This window comes from Carassius carassius, chromosome 7, assembly GCF_963082965.1.
Source record: "Carassius carassius chromosome 7, fCarCar2.1, whole genome shotgun sequence".
NCBI classification, from domain to species: Eukaryota; Metazoa; Chordata; class Actinopteri; order Cypriniformes; family Cyprinidae; genus Carassius; species Carassius carassius.
In genome coordinates, this window is record NC_081761.1 from 26568629 (window position 1) to 26588124 (window position 19496).

The 19496-nt window shown below is 38.8% G+C and overlaps 1 protein-coding gene across 8 annotated transcripts in view; it reads left to right on the forward strand.

The window, feature by feature from the left end:
- Positions 1 to 10049, forward strand: part of tenm3 (teneurin transmembrane protein 3) — a 289016-nt gene extending 278967 nt beyond the window's left edge. For all 8 annotated transcript variants that reach the window (XM_059554325.1, XM_059554320.1, XM_059554321.1 and 5 more), the window contains 7 exons: positions 151 to 1025; positions 1770 to 1945; positions 2857 to 3092; positions 3799 to 4095; positions 6024 to 7635; positions 7779 to 7909; positions 8442 to 10049. In XM_059554325.1, coding sequence (XP_059410308.1) covers positions 151 to 1025; positions 1770 to 1945; positions 2857 to 3092; positions 3799 to 4095; positions 6024 to 7635; positions 7779 to 7909; positions 8442 to 9200 — 4086 coding nt within the window. In that variant the 3' untranslated portion in view covers positions 9201 to 10049. The remainder of the gene's footprint in view (positions 1 to 150; positions 1026 to 1769; positions 1946 to 2856; positions 3093 to 3798; positions 4096 to 6023; positions 7636 to 7778; positions 7910 to 8441) is intronic.
- Positions 10050 to 19496: the final 9447 nt, after the last annotated feature.

Here is a 19496-nt window from a genome sequence, read left to right on the forward strand (position 1 = left end):
TCCTTCTTCATCAGTGTCAGACCCAAACATCAACTGCACACAGAGTGAGAGAGCAAGCGGGAGATGTAATAACATGTTTTTGTCCGTTTGTATATCTATGCAAGATCCCGTAAGTGATCCACCTCCCTATTTGATCTGTTCTATCTGCAGGTGCGTTTAGAGTGGCCCACAGACCTGGCCATCAATCCTATGGACAACTCCATCTATGTGCTTGACAACAATGTTGTACTACAGATAACCGAGAACAGGCAGGTGCGCATTGTGGCAGGCAGACCTATGCATTGCCAGGTGCCGGGCATCGAGTACACCATGGGAAAGCGTGCCATCCAGACCACTCTAGAAGGTGCAACAGCCATCGCTCTGTCCTACAGCGGAGTCCTCTATATTGCCGAGACAGATGAAAAGAAGATCAACCGCATCAGACAAGTCAGCACGGATGGCGAGATTTCTAATTTGGCAGGAGCGCCCTCCGACTGCGACTGCAAGAATGACGCAAACTGTGACTGCTACCAGACAGGTGATGGGTATGCCAAAGACGCAAGGCTAAATGCTCCTTCCTCTCTGGTGGTCTCTCCTGATGGAACACTCTACGTAGCTGACCTGGGAAACATTCGAATCCGTGCCATACGTCACAATCGACCTCCACAAGGTTCTTCTGGTCTTTATGAAGTTGCTTCACCTGCTTCTCAAGAGCTCTACGTTTTTGACTCCAATGGAACGCATCAGTATACTATGAGCTTGGTCACTGGGGACTACAAGTACAACTTCAGCTATAGCAATGAGGAGGATATCACCGCTGTAACAGATAGCAGTGGAAATACACTTCGGGTTCGTCGAGACCCCAATCGAATGCCAGTGCGTATTGTTGCCCCTGACAACCAAGTTATTTGGCTGACGATTGGTACGAATGGTGGGCTTAAGACCCTCACAGCACTGGGGCAGGAGTTGGTGCTCTTCACCTACCATGGCAACAGCGGCCTGCTAGCCACCAAGAGCATCCAAATTGGCTGGACCACATTTTATGAGTGAGTGCTTCTATCAATCCTTTTTTAGAGCACACCTCTAAACCTTCCTTATTATCATTATTAGATTTTTTTATTTGTATATTTTTAAAGGTTTATGCAGCTTTGTATAGATTGTTGTTGTAGTGCACATTCCTGCTGTAGGATTTATTGCTTTTCTAAGTCCTCTCTTTCAGCAAAAGTGTAGCCTGTAGTTACAAAACCTACCATTTATTTCACCACATGTTATTTAGAGCATGGTGAAAATGCTAAATGGATTTGTATGACATTTTCCGGCTGGTGGTGTACCAAAAGGTTTTGCATAATGCCAGTCTGGGGTAGGTCCTTCTGGCCAACATGTTGGACCAAGTGTCTGTTCACTTACCCTGCCATACCACAAAGACACTGCAGGCAATGACAGGACTTAACAATTGTGACTTAGATGAGACAAGTCTTTATTATAGTATTATGTCGGTAAGGATTAATCCCCATATTGTATAGAAATGTCCTAAGACCAGTTGTGAGTGTTTAAGTCAAACTAACCAGCATTTGTTAAAAAGTAAACCTATTTTCAAGTTTGTCTTCACATTCTACTTTTTTTGACTCATACACAAATTTGACCTGTCAGACAGCGTACATACAAAGGTTTCAGAGGACTCGATCCAAACCGTACATGCATGCTAGTCTGCTTAATATCATTCCATATCATCCTGCATGTCAGTGAGGTCCAATTACAAAAGGTGTTCTAATGCCATTTTTGCCTTGCAGCTATGACAGCGAGGGACGTCTGACGAATGTGACATTCCCCACTGGGGTTATCACCAGTCTAATTGGGGAGATGGACAGAGCCCTAACAGTGGACATTGAGACATCTGGACGAGATGACGATGTCAGCATCACCACCAACCTTTCTTCCATTGACTCTTTTTACACATTAGTTCAAGGTGCGGCAAGTCTCTGCTGTATTATCAAAATTAACAGTGACCCCTGATGGCTCTATAAACTGACCTGTTGCTTAAAGTCTTGGAAATGTTCCACACTGCTAATCAAGCTGTAACTCACAGGTTAAATCAATATTAATGACCAAAAACCCATTACTCATTCATTAGGGGTAAAACTGTCAGATGTTAATTTATAGTTTGACTGTAATCACAGCACCACAGGGAATGAAAACACACTGGACAGCTGGGCTCTGAAATAATACATCTGCATAGCACACTTTAAAGCGTGTAATTCTTTTGATGTTGAAATACTTTTAATAACCTTAACCCAGCTTATTATACAAAGACAACAAGTAATTACTTTGTAGGTTGATTTCCATTAAAAGTTAAAAATTTGTGGCGTTATAACAACATCTCAAACTGGCAATGCTGGCTTAACCAGTGGCCTCAGTTTGGAACTGGACTGTCTGTTTTTCCTTCTGTTTCAGCAGGGGAAACCTTTTTTAAAAGTTATTTTTGCAATTTTGTTTGATGCAGAAATTTCTCAATTCAGGTTGACAGAGTGAGGTAACTCAATTCAGGTTGACAGAGTGAGGTAACAGGCAGCAATATGGTGACTAAATGTGAATTTGGGAAAAGTCATTCGATTAAATGGAATTTAATTAGATTAAAGAAGATTATGTATTTATACATTTTGCATTGCAATCATAGCACAAACCAAAGAAATTAATGTCCTTCTCATGGGATTTTCTTTTTACAAATCCTCTTCTAACATCCTAAACCAAATATGATGTGACTTGAGAATAAAAATCAAGGTGGTGATTCTGACACACTGAATCCCCATGAACTCTCTCTTCTTGTGCTTTTTTCCCCACTACCTCTCATTTCACTTTTTTGTGGTTTCCTCCTCATAGATCAACTAAGAAACAGCTACCAGGTGGGCAATGATAACTCTATGAGGGTCATCTATGCCAACGGAATGGACTCTCACTTCCAGACCGAGCCTCATATTCTTGCGGGCGCATCCAACCCGACAGTAGCAAGAAGAAACATGACCCTACCTGGAGAGAATGGACAGAACTTGGTGGAGTGGCGCTTCAGAAAAGAACAGAACAGGGGGAAAGTCGTAGTATTCGGCAGGAAACTCAGGGTATGTAAAAAATTTAATTTAGAATACTCTTTGTAAAGTGTGTTTACTAGTGTAGTCAGAATAATACATTACATTTGTAGAATATTCTTCATAACACTCTATCATAAATCTCCTGGCTTGACTGTGTAGAAAGTTGTAAATAATGGGAAGTTAAAATGTGTTATTTCTACAAATACTGAAAAAGAAGCTTCATCTTTGATCTTAACTGGCGTAACCCTTATATCCACATTGCTATTTGAACTAGAACTAATTCTGGCATTACGCAATCCACAGACATATTAGAAAATGGCTTAAGAAAAGGCTTTTGTCTAGTCATAAATGAACCAGACTATATCTTTTCTAAACTCTTATTTTTCTTTATTTTCTTTTGTCATGAAGAGCACCTGAATTGTCCTGTTTTTCTCCCTCCACTTTTATTCATTCCACAAAAGAAGCATGTCATCTCAGAGCATCAATAATGTAACCCTGATTCTTATATGGGAAACTGCTCTGGCATTTCAAAGACTCTGAGTTGCAAAAAAATATAATTTAATTTAATGAGACTAGTAGACAGATTGGAAGAGTAATAGTGACCAGTTTGTATACAACTTCTATTCGCTCCATAACTGTAACTGAAGTTGGGGAAATCAACCCTAACAAAAAATATTATACTTGTTAACAATGAATGTTATAATCAATAAAATTATTCTGTTTTCCCATCGTAAAGGTCAACGGTAGAAACCTGCTGTCTGTGGATTATGACCGCTCACTACGCACAGAGAAAGTATATGATGATCATCGAAAGTTCCTACTGAAGATTGTGTATGATGCCTCTGGTCACCCTACACTGTGGGTGCCCAGCAGTAAGCTGATGTCTGTCAACCTCACCTATTCCAGCACTGGTCAGGTCACTAGCATTCAGAGAGGCCCCACAGTTGAGAGGGTAGAATACGACAGCCAGGGACGCATAGTCTCCAGAACCTTTGCTGATGCCAAAACCTGGAGTTACACCTATTTGGACAAGGTGCGTATTGTGAATTTTTCTAATAGTAGGTGGTCCTGTTATATCACAAGATTTGCCTGGAGTGTGTTGAATTTATGTTCCTTTATTTCAGAAATTTCCAAGAGATATTTTTGCAAGAATGTTCAAATAGTCTGAATTCATATATTCTACAGTTATAAATGAATTGATATTATTTGAAAATGACTAAATTTCTTGTGTCAAACACAGCATGATATGCTACCACAAATGCAGGTGAAAATGTATTGGCCCTAAGGGTAAATGCTTTTGTGGAGCTTGGCAATTTAAATCTTCTACTTTCCCTGTATGGAAGTGGAGCTTGGACATTCTACTTACAAATTTTGCATTTCATGCCAGAACACTCTGGGATAGAAACAACATGGGAGCGGGTTATGGCTGTGTGAACCCATTTCTGGGTGAACAGTTTCTTAAAGTTTAAGGTGTCCACAGTGCTCCACCATAACAGAGATTTACTGATGGTTACTCCCTTTGAATTGTTTCTCCAGAAGCAAACCATTATAACTGTCAGCAGTACAAATATGAAGTTTGTTGGTCCACAGAAAGCTGAGAAATAGCTATAGAAAGACTCCTAGTTATCCAGGTGTCAGACATTTCTGTGGAACTATGTGGGTAAGTTTATAGACTCCAGAAACTGGTGTGTGCCATGAGGTAGAGACGCTGGATGTTGTGGATGTTTCTTGTAGGGGAAATGACTTTGTAAGGCCTCGAGACAATGAGTCTCAAAATGAGACCACAGGGAAAACTCAGGGGTGAGTTCAGCCTAACAATAACCTAAAAAAAGAGACAAAGAGTGATATGAAAATAATAACTTGCACCTCCAATCCTACTTAGAGGACATCACACATTGTTCTCTGCTGTATGTGATTACCCTTGTAATTCTTCCAAATCTTCTTAAAAAAGTTTTGTTTGTTGACATTTAAATATTACGAAATATAAGGTTTTTACAGAACCTAGATATCAGTTGAATGAAAAAGGGAGTTTCCTCCAAGAGAGCACTCTGCTGGAACCACAAAAGTTTTGTGGAAAGAAAAACCACTGTGTAAATGTGTAGATTAAATATGCATGGCTAGCCTGTCTTTCTGTCGCCTGCCAAATGTGCAGGTAGCGTGACCAGTGAGAGGATATCAAACATATGCCACCAGCAGTGCCTAGGGAACTAGAATAATGTCTGTCCAAGTATGGATGTCAAGGTGAAGGCTTCTCAAAGGTAGACACTCACTGTAGCAATTCCCCAAGATGGAGAGGCCTGTAAGGATAGACATCCAAATCTGCAGACGTCAGTCTGTGTGTGTATTTTACCAGGAAAGACATGAATATATATGGAGTGATGCAGCAGCTCTAAATGCCACAGTCTCAGATCCATTCAGCCAAAGGCTCTGGGGATGTCAGTACTTAAGCCCACAGCAAGAAACACTTATTTATCATCCTTTGCTTCAACTCACCTCTCACATTGTCCAACAAGACCCAAAACATACATAGAATAAACATGAGGGCTCAGTCATTCATAACTTAAAGACAACTTGCTGACTTTGTTTACCTCAAGCTTCAAGCTTAGCATACAGATAGATATTAAAACCCCTTCTTTTTAATTGATGTTCCATTTCCACAGTATGCAGAGCATGAAAACAGTTTTCAACCCGCCTTATTAGGATATGTATGGGCAAATCATGAGGCTAAAGCCAGTAATCGCAGAACATTTTATATTTATGCAGCCATGCACATTCAGCAGACCTGCATTTAGAAGCTTGAGGGTCAAGAAGAACTCAATTAGGCAAAGAAATAATCATTAAATGGAGCGTTAATACCTGCTTTTACACACCATTTGCATTTTAATAGCATGTTAGAAATGCATGAAAGAGTAATGAATTGTTTAGGTTAATTTCTCCTCTCTCCCACTTTTTGATTTACAGTCCATGGTGCTGCTTTTACATAGCCAGCGGCAGTACATCTTTGATTACGATCTGCAGGACCGACTCTCCGCCATCACTATGCCAAGTGTGGCCCGTCACACCATGCAAACTATCCGCTCTGTTGGCTACTACCGCAACATCTACAATCCGCCTGAAAGTAATGCCTCAGTCACAGTGGACTACAGTGAGGACGGTCAGCTCTTGCGGGTGGCACACTTGGGCACTGGCCGGCGTGTCCTCTATAAGTATCGGAGACAGAACAAGCTGTCAGAGATCCTATATGACAGCACACGGGTCAGCTTCACCTACGATGAGACAGCAGGTGTGCTGAAAACTGTCAACCTACAGAGTGAGGGTTTCATTTGTTCGATCAGATATCGACAGATAGGTCCACTGGTGGACCGGCAGATATTCCGCTTCAGTGAGGATGGCATGGTCAATGCCCGCTTTGACTACACCTATGACAATAGCTTCCGAGTCACCAGCATGCAAGGAGTCATCAATGAGACCCCGCTTCCCATAGATCTTTATCAGTTCGACGACATTTCCGGCAAGGTTGAGCAGTTTGGGAAATTCGGCGTCATCTATTACGACATTAACCAGATCATATCAACAGCTGTCATGACCTATACAAAGCACTTTGATGTCCATGGCCGCATCAAGGAGATCCAGTATGAGATCTTCCGCTCCCTCATGTACTGGATCACTATCCAGTATGACAACATGGGCCGGGTCACCAAAAGAGAAATAAAGATCGGTCCTTTTGCCAACACTACCAAATATGCCTACGAGTATGATGTGGATGGGCAGCTGCAGACAGTCTACCTGAATGAGAAAATGATGTGGCGGTATAATTATGACCTAAACGGCAACCTACACCTGTTGAACCCTGGCAACAGTGCACGACTCACTCCCCTCCGCTATGACTTACGAGACCGCATCACGCGGCTGGGCGATGCGCAGTATCGGATGGACGAAGATGGCTTTCTGCGGCAAAGGGGTGCTGAGATCTTTGAGTATAACTCCAAGGGCCTCTTGGTTCGGGTGCATAGTAAAGCCAGTGGCTGGACCATCCAGTACCGCTACGATGGGTTAGGAAGACGCCTGGCCTCTCGCAACAGTCTAGGCCAGCACCTTCAGTTCTTCTATGCGGACCTCAACTACCCGACACGCATCACCCATGTCTACAACCACTCCAGCTCTGAAATCACCTCGCTCTACTATGACCTACAAGGCCATCTGTTTGCCATGGAGATCAGCAGTGGCGAGGAGTTTTACATCGCTTGTGACAACACAGGAACACCACTCGCCGTTTTCAGCAGTAATGGGCTTCTCCTCAAGCAGGTGCAATATACTGCATATGGAGAGATCTATTTTGACTCTAACCCTGACTTTCAATTGGTTATTGGATTCCATGGTGGCCTATATGATCCTTTAACAAGATTGCTGCACTTTGGAGAGCGGGACTATGACATTCAAGCTGGCCGCTGGACCACCCCAGATATTAGCACCTGGACCAGGGTGGGCAAAGACCCAGCTCCCTTCAATTTGTACATGTTCCGCAATAACAATCCTATCAGCAAGGTGCATGAGGTCAAGGAGTATGTCACAGGTGAGGAGAGGGCCCTTAAGGCACACTGTATAACTATAATTTTAATTAGTTTCAATTTTTAACGTTTGGGCAAAAAACTGTCAGGCAACCTGTGAAAATCTTTTTTAATTTTTTTTATACAATATCTGTTCTTTCATTCATAGATGTCAACATCTGGCTGGTGACATTTGGATTTCACCTGCATAATGTTATCCCAGGATTTCCCATCCCAAAATTTGACCTTACCCAACCCTCACTGGAAATGAGGAAGAGTCAACTATGGGACGACCTACCGGTATACAGTCTAATGTCGTCATCTGTCCTGCATAAGTTACCTGGCTAGATATTTTGCTTTCATACAGTATTTTTAAATAATGTAATGAAAAGTAACATTATTTGATTACTCTCAGACTCAAAAATTCTGAATCATATTCTCTGCCCTAGTAACTTTGATTGCTTTCATTCAAGTTCAAGTTTCATTCAAGCCTCATTTATAAAGCGTGCATACGCACAGATTTGATCTTAGAGTGTACATGCGCCAATCCAAGCCAACACTCATTTTTGTGAAAACTGCCTTTGACATGGAAAAGTGCGTAGCGTCACGTCAGGGTCTGAGCAGACATACATACTTTTCCTTGTTGGAGTACTGCAGGTTTTTGGAAATGTAAGTTGTTCCTGCAGCTTGCTTTTGTAAATTAAAGGATTTGGACGATGACTGGCGGCCTTGGTGGTTTATGCGCAACATTTTATAAATGAGGCCCATAGTGTTTACAAATAGGTCCAGATAAATAATTAGAATGTGTTTTGTGTTTTTTGGCTCACTTTAGTCTATCTCAGGGGTCCAGCAGGAGGTTATGAGGCAGGCCAAGGCTTTCCTGTCTTTTGAGAGGATGCCAGAGATCCAGTTAAGCCGACGACGTCCTAGCCGTGAAAAGCCTTGGCTGTGGTTCGCCACAGTCAAATCCCTCATTGGTAAAGGTGTGATGCTTGCCATTACCAGTAAGGGCCAGGTGGCCACCAACGCACTGAATATAGCAAATGAGGACTGCATTAAAGTGGCCACTGTCCTCAACAATGCCTTCTATCTAGAGGATCTGCACTTCACAGTGGAAGGTCGCGACACACACTACTTCATAAAGACCAGCCTGCCTGAGAGTGACCTGGGTGCCCTGCGACTCACCAGTGGTCGCAAGAGTCTAGAAAACGGTGTGAATGTAACAGTGTCACAGTCCACCACCGTGGTCAATGGACGGACACGTCGCTTCGCAGATGTGGAGTTGCAGTATGGCGCGTTGGCTCTGCATGTGCGCTATGGCATGACACTGGATGAGGAGAAGGCACGTGTCCTAGAACAGGCCCGCCAGAGAGCACTGTCAAGTGCGTGGGCACGGGAGCAGCAGCGCGTACGTGACGGGGAGGAGGGAGTGCGTCTTTGGACAGAGGGGGAGAAGAGGCAGTTGCTCAGCTCTGGGAAGGTGCTGGGTTATGATGGCTACTATGTACTTTCAGTGGAGCAGTACCCTGAACTGGCCGACAGTGCCAACAATATCCAGTTCCTGAGGCAGAGTGAGATTGGGAAGAGGTAACAGTCTGCACAGCACAGACTGTTCAACAGACTACTGCCCCTCTGCTCCACAAGCTCCTCTCTCCTGTGTACACACTCCCAGAGCTCCTATCCCAGAGACTAAAGGGAAAGGGTTTATGTTAGAGAAGTGAGGAGTTGTGCCTAAGTGCCACACAAACTGCAGTTATACAGAAAAAAACCTGAGGCACTTCCCCTCATTGACTAAACACACCCCCATCCTACATATTTGTTCACATTATTTCATTGAATGGATAATGGACTCTCTAAGAGAACAACCCAAGAAAAAACTCAGTTATGATTTGTTTTTCCTTTCTGTCTTTTTTTTTTGGAGCTTTTTATATAAAACCTTAAAGGTGACTTGGTCAGTGATAAAACTGAGAGAAAAAAAGGCAAATGTGTTTACATGCAAAGACCACTGCACCCAGATGAACTAACATAATGCCTTTTTCACAAGGCAGCAACTGTAATTCAGTGGTTCATACCGTCCTTGTTCTCCGCAACATGTCCTGTCAACTAGTGAGGACTGAGGTTTCAGACTGTGAGCTAGTTGATCGTTTCACTTCTGCTTTGATTTCTCAAGGGACACAGTTGTGGTTCATATAATCAAATCTGAGTGTACAATCTCATTCCTGAACCAACCCAGGTGGTGAATAGAGCAGAAACTGACAGAACAAAATATATAAATATATAGCTCATAACTGACCGGTACTTTGACAAGAGATGTTAGAATATCTTTATGGAATTTTTTTTTTAAGTAAAAAAATTCAAATTATCCGTACAACAATATTAGTCGCAGAGAAAGTAATGTACAGTGTTTATACATAAAAATAAAATCTTACAAATATTGAGACTTTTTCGTCTTGTCATGCATTACTGTTTATACTCATGAATTTTAATATTTTATCTTATCGAAATTTGTGGTAATGCTAACTGAAATAAAATCAGCTGTACTGTGTCATTAAATCTTCAACATTGTTTTTCTTCTCTTTCCATCCTCTGAAACTGATTGTTGCCATTTTTATTTCTATTTCTCTCTTTTTCAGATTGTCTGAATATGTTCAGTGGTTTCATGGCGTTACTGCCTCTGTAATCAACAATAGGTTTAGAGTAGCTGTTTTCCAGTTGTGAGATGAGTAAATACTACTCAGATACTAAAAACCCAACAAGGGTTTAGTAATTTGCCAGAAATGATTCCTTTCCAGTAATGTCATGGTATTGTTCTGTCTTTAATTGGAATGAGTATCAAGCTTAATGCTTTTTAAAAACTTTCTGTCCAGATGTACGAGTTCAAGCTTCAGCTTCGCTTTCTATCCAGAGACAAGATTATTATTTTTATTTTTTTCAAAAAGTTTCTGCTCTTTTTAATGTGTTTAGATGAAGGATTTATCACGCTAACATTACCGTGTGTTGGGTGAAAAATAACTTGCACAGAGTTTATATCCCTGCATTTTCACCATGACTAAAAACTCCATTGACAAGAAGAAACAATCAAACTCTCTTGAATCAAAAGGGTCATTAGACAGAAGACATAGTGTGGCTTTTTCCCACTCTACACAGAAATTGCCCTATAATCATGTTATGATGCCAGAAATAAAAAATGATTTGCATGGGGCTGAATTTATGTAACTGAAATAAGTGCTAAAGCAGAAATTTATTGATCACTAATTATGAAGTGAACAGTTACCTTAAAAGAGAACTCCACCATCGTCCATATGAAGGAGACTGATTTAGGATTTCTTTTACTTTAAAATATTTGACAACAAATGTATTCATCAAAGAACACCACAAACATTAAAGTGATCAAACGTCACCCCAAAGGGGGGAAACAAATAATAATTTATATGCCTAAATGGACTGCCTCCTTCTTCGGAAACTGTTTTTGTAAAGGCTTTTTAAAGATTGTATAAAATAAAATGTTCTGACTAATGAATGAGAAAATATTGTTTCCATTTTAGTTTGTTGTTTTCCTATGAAAAGTTTTTAAATCAATCATGTAATTGTACGGTGGAGCCTATTTTTCTATTCATGAGTGAATGGAGGTCTGAAGGGGATGTTACCCACCTGTGGGCCTGTGAGGTTTTCTTCAGTTATGGACTGGTCTGAACTTGTTGTTAGGGTGAACTTTTCCCACTGGAAAGAAAAAAAAGTGAGCACTTCATTAAAACACTAGTAATAACCACAACCAGAACCACTGCAATATTAAAGTGTTTGCCCTAAGAGGTCTACACAGATTCTCTGAGTTGCTCTGCAATACAGTCAAGTTATCTGTTGGCATAAGGAGTGGCCACTGTACTCCGAAGCTCTTCAATTGGAGTGTATGGACAAATTCCAGTTTTCAACATAGTCAAAATACTCTTAATAAAACCTAAAAGTAGATTTGGGGGAAATGTGTTACAGAGTAGCAGTGAAGATCCAAATGTCTGTGAGAGGAGAAGTGAGAAGTGAAAACGTCCTGATATGTTTGCTATCGATTGCATGCATACAGTGTAAACCCAATGAATCAAAGGAAAGTCACTTTTTTTCCTTACAGCATATTAGTGCCAATATGTACGTGATCTGTTTTGATATTTCTTTGCACTACAATGTGTATGTTGAAGACGATGATGCCTCTACATTATACATTATTGCAGTCGTCACGTCTCTGGTCTGATCTGAGGGAGATTGTAAAAACTGGTTATTTTTTCTAAATTAAAAGGAAAGATGCCTATACAGAAAATCATCAGTATTTAATTTAATACTTTCAACAAAACTTTTCAAAAAATGCCATTATCATCACAAAGTTTACAGTCACTTAACAGTAATGTTTTCTCATATCAGATCTGATGTGGGAATTGGTCAACCTAAAATGTGTGCATTGTGTGACTGAATTTGTTGAAGTACTGAGAATTTGAAAATGCAGTGTGTGATTAGCTTTGTTGCTACTGCGACAAATCAACCATTGGTTTTTGTTAAATTGCTTTGTTTTTGAGCAGCCTCTACGTTTTGTGTATTTTGTATTATCTGTTTTACAAACTTGTTCCAAACCATTACTACAAACTGAAGTGGTTTTACCTGTAAATTCAATAACTTATCTTACAATCTCTCATTTGTAATGAGGATTTAGAGGAAGTTGTATTACTGATGTTCTTATGTCAATTGTTTTTGCTCGGTTTTGCTTTTGTATTGTTTTATAGCCACGCAGCATCTCAAAAAAAAAAAAAAGAAAAGAAAAAGCTCATGATTTCCATTTGATAGACACGTCTGTTTAGAGTGCAATTAAAGTGCAATTTTGATGTAATCTAAACTAGGTCACTGCTGGATTCATTACCTTTTATCTTCAACATGTTTAATGCTCCACAGAGATCAATCATAAAAAATAAAATGTAATATTCCAAAAAGTTGTGTATTTATTAATACATTACACAAATGTGACCACATATCTTACTCATTAAGCAAATGTGCACTTTTAAATAGTAGTTAGATACAATATCTTGTTACTATTGTGACACTTGTGTTTTGAGATGCTGGGGATTTTCACAGATCTACAAAGGGCTCATAAAGAAACTAAAGGGGCAGGGATATTAATATTAATGCAAATGCATTAAGGTTGTTACAAGACCTAATTCTGACATTCACCCACATCATTTCAAACCTATAAGATATTTTACTGTGAAAGACACTGACAAACTACATTGGATCGATGCAAACAGGTTTGAAATGACAATGCTAAAAAAAAAGAAAATTCACATTCCACATTCCTGTAGCTCAAACATTAGAGTTTGGTGCTAGCAATGCCAATCTCACAGGGTCGACAACGTATGCTTTGAAATGCAAAGTAAGAAGCTTAGATAAAAGTGTCTGCAAAATGCATGAATGTAATTTAATTGAATATCAGTTCAAAATCTACGTAAAACACATAAAACAGGAATGAAAGAAATATCATCGCAAAACAAAGCCTAACATGAATAAATATGAAATTATACCTTACATAGAAAGCATGTGTGTGAACTATTTAGGAAATCACTTAATTTCACAGTTTCATGATTCTGTATAATTTATCAATTATCCATACGTTTCAGAACTGATGGAGAGAAAAGTGTCTCAGATTTTATCCAGCACATTCCAATTATACATGTTTCATCTTACATAGCTCTACTGGAAGCAGCCTAGAAACTCAGCGCCAAAGATTAATGAGTAAGTCTGATTCTCTACTACAGCCAATCACGTATACCTGACAGCTGAACTTCCCCGATCCACACTCTAACAAGCCTTGTCCACCTCACACTGCAGTCTGTGCCCCTCATTCCTCTACTGTATCAGTAAAACACCGCCCTACAGTCAGTCTTCATTTTTATGAAATGGCCAGCCTGAAGGCTTTGGGCCTCTGATTTCATGGGCAATGACCCATTCCTTACTGCAGAGAAATAGCTTTGCTGCCCCTTTGTTGTTTTGAGAGAACCAGGCCAGATGTGCTTCCATAACAGTGTTTGAGGCTCACAGTGGCATGGTGCTCTCAATCAGAGTGGGACTCCATCCAAAAGGCCCCACATCTCAAATGTGGTCGAGTTTCCAGCAGCTGCAGCTGCCGAACAGAAGACACAAAGCACACTTTTGGGATATGGGAAGGCTTGTGAAAAAAAAAAAGGAAAAAAAACCCTTACTGGATGTAATGGGTTTTCCAGTCACTTCTGCTGCATGTCTCTGGGGCCAAGCACATCTCTTTTGTTTGCCATTTATGAGAAGGTCTGAAGTGCTGATCCAGGCCACATGTGAGATGCCTTACAGGTGCGCTGTGTCTGTTTGCTCTCATTACTGGGGCTCCATTATAACCACAGAGCAGTCCTAACTCAATATCTAGCTCAGGCTATTCAGTATGTGTGTGACAGACAAATTATATACAACAGGCCAATGACAGTTGATTTATATTATGATACAAGTAAAACAGATAAAGCTGGGTCATTTGCCTTGTGTTGTGTCAGTCATTAGTATGTGTCACACTTCCTACTGCCAGCTGGTGGCGCTATGACCGTATGCAACAATGGTAAAAAAGGATAGGCTATATATGTTTTTTATCCACTCCCACCAACAAGGGGTCCAAATCACAGAGCTAACAAATAAAAGTCAAAAACCAGTTTCCAATGGAACCCAGTCATACTAAGCATACTAACAATTCTAATCTTACTAACCAATGATACAGGAGGAGAAAGTTGCTCATCTGCTTCCAAAGTGGAAAGATTTTCACAAAGAAGGATAAACAGAATACAATCATCGATTTAGCCTAAATAAAAGAACATTTGCATAGCACAACAAAACATTTTCAATAGCTGCAACTATGTTTTCGTCACTTCATTCTGTCAGAAGTCCAATCCAACCCCCTCTCTTCAGCTCAATGAGTCAACAAAGAAAGACAAAGATAGATTTAGAGATCACAATTAGCCATAGTAATCAGACCATGATGACATTGCAGTCTGTCTTCTGGATGGAAGCCAATGTGAAGCCTTTTTTGTGACAGGGATTTAACTGTTTCTTTTAAAGCACAGACAGGTTAAGCTGAACTGTGCTTGCCCAGTCACAAACTGCCATCAGCCCTTTATTGATTGAGCATTGTCTTGGTATCGAGTTCCCACATTGTTCTCATAGGACTGATCTAACTTTGAGTCCTAGACAAAACTTTTAGATGGTTCCTAACAAAAAAATATATATAATACCGTCTCCAGCCAGACTTGTCTTAGAGTAGTACATAAATATTCTGACTTTCTCATTTTGGGAATTCAAAAGTGACACCCACCTGCAGATGGCTGGATACTTAATGTAAAAGATGACTTTTATATGAAACTTAACAGCAGGACAGCTGTTTTGCATGCATCAGAAATACTGCCAAAACCTACAGCCCACCTTACACAGATGCCCTTTTTGTCATAACAGTATCAACACTTTTTTCATATAGGAAAATCATATTGCCAGAAAGCTTTGTTAGGTGCAATTATTTGAACTAATCTATAGTGTGATCTGAATGATGCTTAGAGCTAATGTGAGAATACAATTAAATGCAAACAATGTTTGGAACAAAGAGAGCTAAAATATCCAACCAGGAATAAACAAGTTCTTACTTCCAGAGCTTCAAACTGCATTTTTTAAAGACAATGATGTATATTCTGAGTCTGACTATACAAAAACGCCATCACCTATTTTATTTATAGGCAGGTGTAGAGGGCCACATGAGCATAATTCATTAAGTACCTTCAGACAACCTCCTCACACTTTCTGAATCTTAATAAGATGATAGGCTTTATGTGCCAGGTGGTGATTAGGTTAAGATAAAGTATTCATGATATAAAGACATTCAACCTTAATATTGTTCCTCTAAGGGGCATGTGGGACATTAGATATCCTTTAAGAAATTAACACTTATGAGACCACAGCAGTAGTCTATGAGATACAAAACACATACTATATGCATTTTATATTTTAGTAATTTTTTACCTTTATTTTGATGTTCTGAATTAAAAATATATCATTTGTATGATTCATGTAGTTCCTAACTGAGTTCTTACTGGCCATGCACATAAGAGTGAATATGTGCATATTTTAAATTTAAATATTACTTGCAAACAGTTCAAAATTATTCCTCAACTATATATATTTGACCTAGAATTTCCTTCATTGGGAAAAAAGGGAAAATAAAGTCGTCACCCCCAAAAGTTTTCAAACATACATGTTTTTTATGTTTGGTTCTTTGTTGTTTATTTCCCATATGTAAGTTGCTCTGGATAACAGCATCTGCTAAGTGAATAAATGTAAACATATTACACAGCCTTCTGGGAGCTCCCCTTTTCCATAAAGCCATAGCAAATGCTATAAACTTTTACATGGCAAATAGACACATTGGGTATATTCAAAAAGCCCTGTTCAGTCACCACAGCCACTAACAGAGTAATGTCTCATTTGATCTCCAGCATGTGAAGAGAGAAACCCAATGAGACATGGCAGTTTAACCAAGAGCCCAGAGCCTGGTCCAGTGTTAACAGTACTGCATGGATCATCTGGAATACAGCATTAGGCTTTATATGTCACATAACTCTTAAATATAACTCTATATCACTTTTAAAATGTCACAATGCATCACGCTGACATTGATAAAAAAAAAAAAATAATAATAATAATAATAAAAAACTCAAAGAAACTATACAAATATATATATATATATATATATATATATATATATATATATATATATATATATATATATATATATATATATACATACATACAATAAACTACGATACAAAGGACATTAAATGCCTTTAACTGATAAACTTACATTTCATAACTTGCCAGGCAGCATTAAAAAGCAGAGGGCTTATGAACAAAATACATTTTTATAATGAATAATTAACAAAAAATGACCTAGTTTTACAGATCAATAGTTTTTGTACATTCAAATATAAATCGGTTGTGTGGTATTAAATTATATTACGTTTAAAATAAAAAAAGGAATGCACTTTAACTAATGATTGGTTAAGCATTATCCTATTTTTTTTTTTTAATCAAGTTAAAACTACCTCACATTAATAACTGTAATATGTATATCCTGCGATTTATAAATCTTAAAGGTTTAGCTCAAAAATATAATCCGTTTTAATGCACATGAGCCATGCAGGCGTTGTAATGCAAACTGCTTTGTGAACTCACTCTGGGCGTGTTCTCTGTTCGTTTCGGTGGAAAACAATACGAGCAACCACTGGATTCGTTCATGTAATTTCTGAAGGAAGATCATGTGTTCTTTACATTTTTTACATTTATAATGAAGACACGATGCCCTATCGATTTCTATCGGCGACAAATCATATTAGAGGCGAACTGGAGCGGTTCATAGCGAGTAGCGCCCTCTGTTGGTCGAAACAAACAAACGCCAGGTGGAACTGGCCTTGAAATGCCCATACATTAAATTATAGACGTTTCATTTAATTTGGCTTAAGCGGTATTAGACAGGGTTAGATCAGAATGAGGTTTATTAGACAGGGTTAGATTCAGAATGAGGTTTATTAGACAGGGTTAGAATCAGAATGAGGTTTGTGGCCATCTTAAATTATTTTATTCAACAGTAGTTTATGAATATAAAAAAAATGGTTTATAGTTTGCATTATGACGTAGCCTAAATAAATAATAGAATGAACTTTATCTAATGGTGTGTTGAAGTGTTAAAACCATAACAATTAGGTTTTAAATATTATATTTAATTTATCTACGTGCATTAGCCAAAACATGCAACAACGCAACATATGCTGTATTCCATACAATGGTTTTATAAACCATGATGAAAGTACAGTTAATGTCCCATAAAGCTTTTTTTATTTTTGAAAAATCACTTTTGTGTGTGTGTGTGTGTTCTTTCAAAAATGACTATAAAACCGAGTTAGTTACTAAATTGAAGACATGGCGGTATACGTATCAGCGATTACACGTTTAGATCTGAACTTGACGCAAATAAAGAGTGTTTTACACTTACTTCATAATCACAGCTATAACACCTTGGATATTTGCCACCTGTATAAGCTACTGTTCCCTTGTTTTATGCTATTTTTCATCTGGAACCATATGGGAAGCAAGCTTGATGGATCTCAAATGGAGCTCTCTTTGTCACTTTCCATATGCTGCAGTAAATATAAAGGTAAGTGAAGTCTGCTGCGGTTCATCTATAAATGTCATACTGCATTCAGCTCATTTCATTAGCTACACATCAATTCATGCAATAGATCAGATTGGAGGGTTTTATGTTGTTTAATGGAGACAATGGGCCAAATGAAATAAGACGTGTTTTTAGCTCACTCCACTTTTTACTCTAAGAGGGCATCCTTTATATTTCTGATCCAAGTGTCTTTTCACTTGGCAGCCAAAAGAGTTTTTAATGCAGCCGCCTTCCACTGTTTTTATCTTAACTTACAAAGCTTTTGGCTGATGACCAGCATTTTATCAAGGATAAAAATGGAAGGAAACAGGGAAGGAGCTCACTGCAGGCTCATGAAAGTATTTCCTGTATAATAAACCTGAGCTAAATGAGACAAAGCATCAATGGCAAACCGGATCACTTTGTCTTTGCATTTATTATTTGTCTGTCTGTATTTTATTTGCCTTCAAACACTCACAGTATGGTTACTTGAAATATTGAAATGCAAGAAGTGGCTGTCAGAGTGGGATAATGTAATAAATACTAGAACGCAAAAGGTAGGCTATGATTTTGCTCACATTGAATTATTTTCAGTTTATTCAACACCCACATCACTTGTCACTGTTGTTACACTTGCTGAGCATGATTTGCCAAACACCATATCGGACAGACTGCATCTCTCTGGTCTGAAAACTTTTGCCTTCACACAGAAGAGCCTCTATTCTGGTATGGAGGACTTCTGTCTGTCAAAGTGTCAAATTGTGTTTCCAGTTTGAAGATTGAGCTTTGAGGTCAGCAAGCAGCAACATAAGGACAGATATACTTTACTGAGTGGGAGAAGAACTGATCCTCAGTGCATTTCAAACTGCTTATGTTTATATATATATATACACACACACACACACACACACACACACACATAACGGTGATGCTGAAGAAATGAACAAACACCCTCCTTTCATACCGATGCCATAGAACCATTTTTGGTTCCCCAAAGAACCTTTTGGTGAAGTGTTAATGTAATGAACATCATAATACTTGTAATCTTTTTTTTTTCAACTGAAAGGATCTATGAATGTTAAACCTTCTTTATGGAATCATCAATTAACCTTTATATTTAAATGTGTTGTGAGAAAAAGCCTACGCTTAACAAAACAGGCCCCTCACCTGCTCCTGTAGAAAGTTTTCCCTGATTTCTGACATATGGATGATGATGCATCTGCTGTTTTAAGTTATTCTATTTAATCTTTTTGCATTCTTTTTTTCTTATAGTTATTGCAAGGTTTGCTTTTTGTAAATATTTGAGTGAGATATATATAAGTATATATATATATATATATATATATATATATGTGTGTGTGTGTGTGTGTGTGTGTGTGTAAATTTAACAATTGTTTTCATCATTGTTTGAGCTTTACGTCTCGTCTGTCATCTTTATGGACCTCATTTGCAGATATTTCTTCATTTCTGTCAGCTCTCAGGCTGTGACTCCCAATAAAAAGGCATTGTCAATAACAGTCTAAAACACACTGGTGTTGGTGACTTTCCAAATGTAGAGTTAAAAACCTACATCTTTACACAATCTCCATTGTATCAGTAAAACAAAGCTCTTGTGACCAATTTGATGTGCATTTCACCTGTGTCATTTCT